This window comes from Monomorium pharaonis, chromosome 2 (genome assembly GCF_013373865.1).
Source record: "Monomorium pharaonis isolate MP-MQ-018 chromosome 2, ASM1337386v2, whole genome shotgun sequence".
NCBI classification, from domain to species: domain Eukaryota; kingdom Metazoa; phylum Arthropoda; class Insecta; order Hymenoptera; family Formicidae; genus Monomorium; species Monomorium pharaonis.
The window spans coordinates 33,189,965-33,196,627 of record NC_050468.1 but is presented as its reverse complement, the minus strand read 5'-3'; the positions used below and the strand labels follow the sequence as shown (position 1 = coordinate 33,196,627).

General features: G+C 35.5%; 1 protein-coding gene across 1 annotated transcript; it reads right to left on the bottom strand.

Annotated features, from left to right (window-relative positions):
• Window positions 1–810: 810 nt before the first annotated feature.
• LOC105831626 (serine/threonine-protein phosphatase 2A catalytic subunit beta isoform) lies at window positions 811–6,070 on the bottom strand. The gene is made up of 6 exons (XM_012671872.3): window positions 5,724–6,070; window positions 3,469–3,678; window positions 3,037–3,300; window positions 2,782–2,954; window positions 2,553–2,660; window positions 811–2,236 (listed from the first exon to the last, which is right to left on the bottom strand). Exons 1-6 carry the CDS (start codon window positions 5,823–5,825, stop codon window positions 2,164–2,166), a joined length of 930 nt encoding a protein of 309 aa, XP_012527326.1. The 5' UTR covers window positions 5,826–6,070; the 3' UTR covers window positions 811–2,163.
• Window positions 6,071–6,663: the final 593 nt, after the last annotated feature.

Sequence of the window (6,663 nt, the reverse complement as noted above, 5' to 3'; positions counted from 1 at the left end):
TTATTTTAAAAAAAGATAATTATTAAATTTCAAAGACGATCTTATTTCCGATAAATATATTAATATGGAATTCATACCGTTCAAAATTAAATAATTTATACATAAATATTTTTGTATAAATTCATTCATTCAGCATTTTTAAGATATTTTCGTTGAAATGAGGCATCATGTAATAACGTTCCTGTTTTTCACACCAATACGAAATCAAAATATGATAATATTTATGTAGATAACATACTATGCATGTCTCCAAACCCTATTTATTAATAGTATTTCGGTATTTCGTATTCATTTCGTCCGTATGAAGGTCGGTATGCAGTGAGAGGGCAATAAATAGAGCAGATATAAAATTAGCTATAATAATTGCTGATACCTATTATTCTTTCGCCATACCTTTAAATTTCGCCGCATTATATATAATACTACAAGTGCATTTTTGTTCTATAGGAAAATTTATTCTTATTATTTTAGTCTAGAGAATATTATGTATATACGTATATTGTATAATAGAAAACGGAAAAAAGAAAAAAAATGCTTAGCCTGCATTGTGCAGAAGGCTCGCGTTAACTCCGCGCTGCATCCTGTGCTGTATATGGATTTACAGTCTTAGTTAATTGCTATAATGTGCATATAACACATTTCACGTTCACCTTATCGTCCCTCGTCATCGCTATTGTAATTGCTTCATTATGTATCATTTGAATTGCGATCCTTATTCTTATAAATACATCCTCGTGTTCTTTTTCTTTCAGCTGATCATTGTACACAAATCGCGTCTGCATTTAAATATAAAATTTGATATTAGGTTGCTTTGGCTGCATTACACATGTTTATTTACCAGAAGCATCGTTTCACGTCTATTAATTATAATAAAAAGGTCGTCAGGATAGGTTCATAAACAAATTTTTTTTTTAATTTAATCATCATGAATGCATAGATTCACTCGATAAAGTACGTGTTTCACTTTAGAAGGCAGATAGAATTGATGCAAAAGTGTTGTAATTTTCTTTTATTATTATAGTCATTAATCAATTTTATATTGCAGTCTATAATTACAAGACAAATGTAAAAAAACAAATCAACTAATTTTATGTACAGTGTGAAATAATTATTTTATCTAAAGAAAAACATACGGATCGGCGGATGTAAATATCATTCTCATCGATTTTTCTTTTATTGTACAAACGCGTAGTACTTCAAAAATAATATAGATTAATAGAAAGCTACATCAATGAGAACGAGATTTACATTCGCTTTTTAAAAATTTCCATCTATTTAAATAAACATGTCTATTCCATAAAATAATAAATACTACGCAAAAGCAACTGTAATTTTAACAAAACAATTGCTCATCATGATTTTGATGAATTCGTATGTGTAATGCTATCTTAAATCTTTCAATAATTTTCTACTTGCAAATTATATATTTATTGAGTTCTTATATGGCACAATTTATGCATGCCAATTTACTGTTGCATCAACTCACCTTGCATTTCCTTTAAGTGGAACACTTCAGGCTCCATTCACACTAATAACTCGACACTTATATAAATTACGACCATTTTGGTATATTTTCTTGGAATCTTGCATGACAATTAATTCCTTTAAAACACACGATCATTCAGAATACACACGATGTTGCTTCATTTATATAAATCTTTCTCTCTCTCTCTCTTTCTCTCGACGAATTTTAATATTCTCATTCAAGATTACAAAACAATATATACTACTTTATACCGATGTTTCTTTTTGTTCTACCTATTGCGCGCAAATGTGCATTATTATATATTGTTTTTTTATAATAAAAATACAAGCGGATATAATAAAAGTTGTAAAACTCAATGCTACAAGTGAATTTAATCGATACGTGTGTACATTATTGTATTATTTCTTCCTTTTTAGTGTACAAGTAATGTTGTCTACATGTATCATGTAAGGCACGCACAGAACGTGCGTGTAATCTATTCTATCTCTCAATGAGACACCACAAAGTGAGCCATGATATAATACTTGGGGCTGTATGTGGTACGTGTGAAGAATGACGGGGCCCCACACTCATTTAGCGATGTACTATTATAAATTATGTGTTGTCCGACGTCACTATAAAGTCAGGATCGCGTTTCCATTCCCCTACCTTGACACCTAGCCCTGAAGTCTAGTTCTTTAGAGGAAGTAATCTGGCGTTCGCCTGGTAACATGTGGCTCTCCGCGTCTTGGTGCTGGGTCAAATTGTAGGCTGTAAAAAAAGGAAAAAAATAAGAGAAAATAAACATATATGCGTGTGCCAGAGAAAAGTTGCATCACATTTTTTAAGATTTTGAATTGTAAATCTTTTGAGCGATAAAAGAAATATAATATACATATAAAAGCACATTTAATGCTTATTTTATACATTAAAAAAATTTATCATATATTTAAATATAACAATATGCATTTAACAGATCGATAAAACAAATTGCAAATAAATATATTACATTACAATATATATATATATATATATATATATATATATATAAAACTTTAACTATTAAATATATTATAGTTATACTCACAATGAATATTTTAAAGCATCATCCAATTCCATGATTGCAGCTTGATTTCCGCAACGATAACAGTAATTGGGTGCTGAGAATATAGTTACAACATTGCGATCGTGACACCTGAAAAAAACATTATAAATATTATATATTGCAAAGTTCTCTCTCATAAAATGTCCTAGACTGAACTAATGTATAAAAAATAATTTAAAATTGGACAAATACTATTAAAATATATTCGTACCAATTGTAACCTTCCATGACCAACTGATGAGCTCGTGACACGAGCGTTAGCCCATTGGAGTGATTAAAGGTTTCTGAAATGTCCTGACCAAAGGTATAACCTGCCCCACGGGGTGAAATACCCCATCCTCCTCTATCATCTGGATCTGACCAAAGCAGATCGCACATGGGGCCCTGTATCAAACAAACGGTAACAATTACAAATGAAGTTCTACTATTACAAGTTTTCATGAAAATTACGAAACCAAGCACTAACTTCGTGTGGCACTTCTTGAAGACGATCTAGAGCACGTATGTGATCTAAGGTGTCGATCGATGGCGACAGACCACCATGCAAACAGAATATTTGGCCGTCGACCAGCGCCGTTAATGGTAAATAATCGAATAAGTCCGTAAAGAATTTCCATACATTGGCATTCCCATATTTACGTAAACATTCATCATAAAATCCATACACCTGTGTGATTTGCCTCGATTCGTGGTTGCCTCGCAAAATAGTTATTCTTTCTCGATATCTCACCTTTAATTATACAAAACACACAAGGAAAAGAGGGATAAATTAAATATGTTTCTTGTCATCTGTTTAAAAAACTTTTTATACATATGTGCACCATACAATTAAATATAACATATTAAACAGTTTATTATTAAAACCATAACATAACAATTCAGTAAAATTGCACTATACCTTGAGAGCTACGAGTAAAGTGACAGTCTCGACCGAGTAGTAGCCACGATCAACATAGTCACCCATAAAAAGGTAATTCGTATCAGGTGATTTACCACCTATTCTGAACAGTTCCATCAAATCGTGGAACTGTCCATGTACATCTCCACATACCGTTACAGGACATTTTACTTCTTGTACATTTGATTCCTTAGCTAAAATTTCTTTCGCCTGAAAATTTAAAATATTATAAGATATTCCTGCTACATACATACAACTAAAAGTAAATCAACTTGGAAATAAAAGTAGACAAATTTCTAAAAGCACAATATAGTGTACAATTTATATTATATATGTATAATATGTAACGCAGATTTAAATCTCTTTCTATTTTAAATCATTGACGCACAATGAAAGATAACATTTGTGTCAACTAATGTGATAAGATATCACGCCGACAGGCTCTCTCAGATTACAAAGCCCATAACAGATTATGGATTGGATAGCGATTATCATAACTTTTTCTTTAGGATGCAAATGTGAAAAGTGAAAACTTTTACAAGACATAAGAAATGCTTTTTGTTCAAGACTGATGTTAGTGCTTAATAAATATTGTCATATCAATTACTAAATATACTTTCGTGATATAATTCTTTACAATTTTCAAGATACTCATAGCATTACTATTAAATTTGACAATCAAAATTAATTAAAAATATTATTTTTAGTTTCAATTTATGATTGCATTTTAAATTTGACTATCATATTGGCACGCAGTTTATAGAACTGACAAATGTATTTAATACAAATGTATTTATACTCATTAATCTTCTTATTTTTGTCATTCATATATCTCTAATATTTAATTTATTATTGAACTTTTTTTTTCAATAATTAAAGTATTAAATAGAAAAACGTATTCACGTTTTTTTCCCTAAGAGAAAAAAACATGCTGCTCTGGAGATTGAGAAAGATTAAAATTCAACCAATTGAAACAAAACGGAAATTAAAATTAAAATTGACTGAATCAAATTCTAATCTTTGATTCGCAATCTTCAATATATCTGATATGGGCTTAATGTCTGTTTGCAATCGGATGTTATCTCTAGATACTCAAAACAGAAATTCTTCACAACAACGAATTTGCCAATTACAGATATAATTACTGCCGTTTATATGTAAACGTTTAGACGCAATCTCAGCCAACTGGCATAACACGCAGACAACAACGCGGCAATGCGTTAATTGTAAGGAATGTTGCGGCTATAATACCATCTTCAAACGTCTAAATATAGATTCATTCAAAAATATACTCGTATCATTTAGGTCGGTCTACTGGGAATCAGAACAGGATGAAATAAACTTCGGAGAGCGGAGTGCGTTCTTCGAACGATCCTTATTGCCCTCAAAAATTTTCACATTAATATATTTCTTTCCGGCTCGCATGGCAAGCACCAGAGTCAACACTCGATGACAATTTCGTATTTCTTGCAATCATCGGTCAAACACAATGACAGATTATCTCGGTTTAAAAGTGAACGCGGTGATTCATAACGAAGTGATAATTTTCCTCGTCGCCCCGTGAAGTAGATATTACAGCGCGACTTGTGTGACAACACAGAAATGCTACTGCAAGGTAGCTATGTACATCCGTCGCTCGTTTATCGAGCAACGACGACAGGACTGTTCGTCACCTAGGCGTAAATCACGGAGAACCGCGGGCGTCTCGCGCGGGAGACGCGCACCTGTGTGCAAATGATTTACCGCGCGGCGACGACGGAGGAACATGCACCTGTTGCGGAACCGCGTTAACAGGTTTAAAAAACAGCACGTATATAGACAAGATTGAATAATCGATTGACACGAGAATCGCGAATGCACGGTCGCCCTTCCCCACCAACCATGCCTCTGAAAAAAAACCTAGCCTCGGAAACCGTCGTGGAAGAGAGCGAATTTGATGTGTCCGGAAGACGCTTCACGACGACGAGAAATCGTTCCGAGGTTACCCGGGGCGGTCGACGGGCACCCTCGCGATGACGATCGACACGGCGTGAACACCGGTGGACACCGTGACGGCCGAGGGTAGCGGAACACGGGGCACGCGCACGTACGGTATACGGTATCTCGTATACCGTGTTCTCAAACGCGGCACGTACATACACGCGACAGCGCGAATAATTAACGGCGAGGTGTGCGCATCACGGCGCGAGGCTCCTGGAACGGCTGGGGACAGGGCGGAGCCGTGCACGGGCAAGCGTGCTCGGCGGACCGCGTACCTTGTCGCAGAGGGTTTTCACTTGGCTCTCTGTCAGTTGTTTGCAGTCGTTTAACTGTTCTATCCACTGGTCAAGTTCCTTGAGCGACGCCTTATCCTCCATCGTACCTGTTCCACAGTTTCTCGCGCACGGAAGTTAACGCGGGTGGGCGAGCGAGCGTTCGGTCGATCGCAGCCTCTCACTGACGCATGTAATCCGTTTGCCGAGCGTGTCTCCGTCCTGTGCGCGTCAAACTAAATCATGCGGAGTTTATTCACCGCCACTGGCCGCGAATCCGCCGCAACACACAAATACTCCGTGAGGACGGAGAGCGCTCATTCACACAAAATGGCCGAATGCCGAGCGCTGGCGCGGTGACGTCACGGCGCACGACGTAAGTGCGTGGGGGGGGGGGGGGCTCGCACCGGCGTGTGCGCAGAGAGAGGGGTAAGGGGCACGCGCCAACCAATCGCCACCGTGGCCATCGCGCGATTGGACAAGCAGGGACGAATTGGCGCAATCGCATTTGGTGACAAAGGTGGTGAGTTATGCGAATTTCAATAGTGTTTTTCGCGCTCGAAAACGGAGAAACGTGCGCGCAGACTCGAAAAAGAAAAACATGGTAAACGCGCGAATGCACGAACAGACTTGTGGAAAACAATTATTTTTGATTAGGCTATTAGTAACTTCGAATTACACATTTTGCCGAGTCAATTTTAATTTCAAAAAATATCCACATAGAAATAAATTTTTCTTAAAACTTTCCTTTAAAATTATGGTAATTGAATAGCAAATTAAAATTTTAATAAAATTTGATTTAAAAATTTACTAATTTTTAAATTATAAATTTAAAAGATATTAAAGAATTTTATAATTTTAGTAAATTTTAATATAAGAAATTTTACTAAAATGTGAATTATAATAAAATTCTTCGATATCTCACGATTATTATGAATATAAA

Coding starts and splice junctions, on each gene's coding strand:
- LOC105831626 (XM_012671872.3), bottom strand. CDS start 5,825: ATGGAGGATAAGGCGTCGCTCAAGGAACTTGACCAGTGGATAGAACAG. Junction 3,679..5,723: donor TGAAAACCCTCTGCGACAAG/GTACGCGGTCCG, acceptor TTAAATTTTCAG/GCGAAAGAAATTTTAGCTAA. Junction 2,237..2,552: donor GATGCTTTAAAATATTCATT/GTGAGTATAACT, acceptor CTTTTTTTACAG/CCTACAATTTGACCCAGCAC.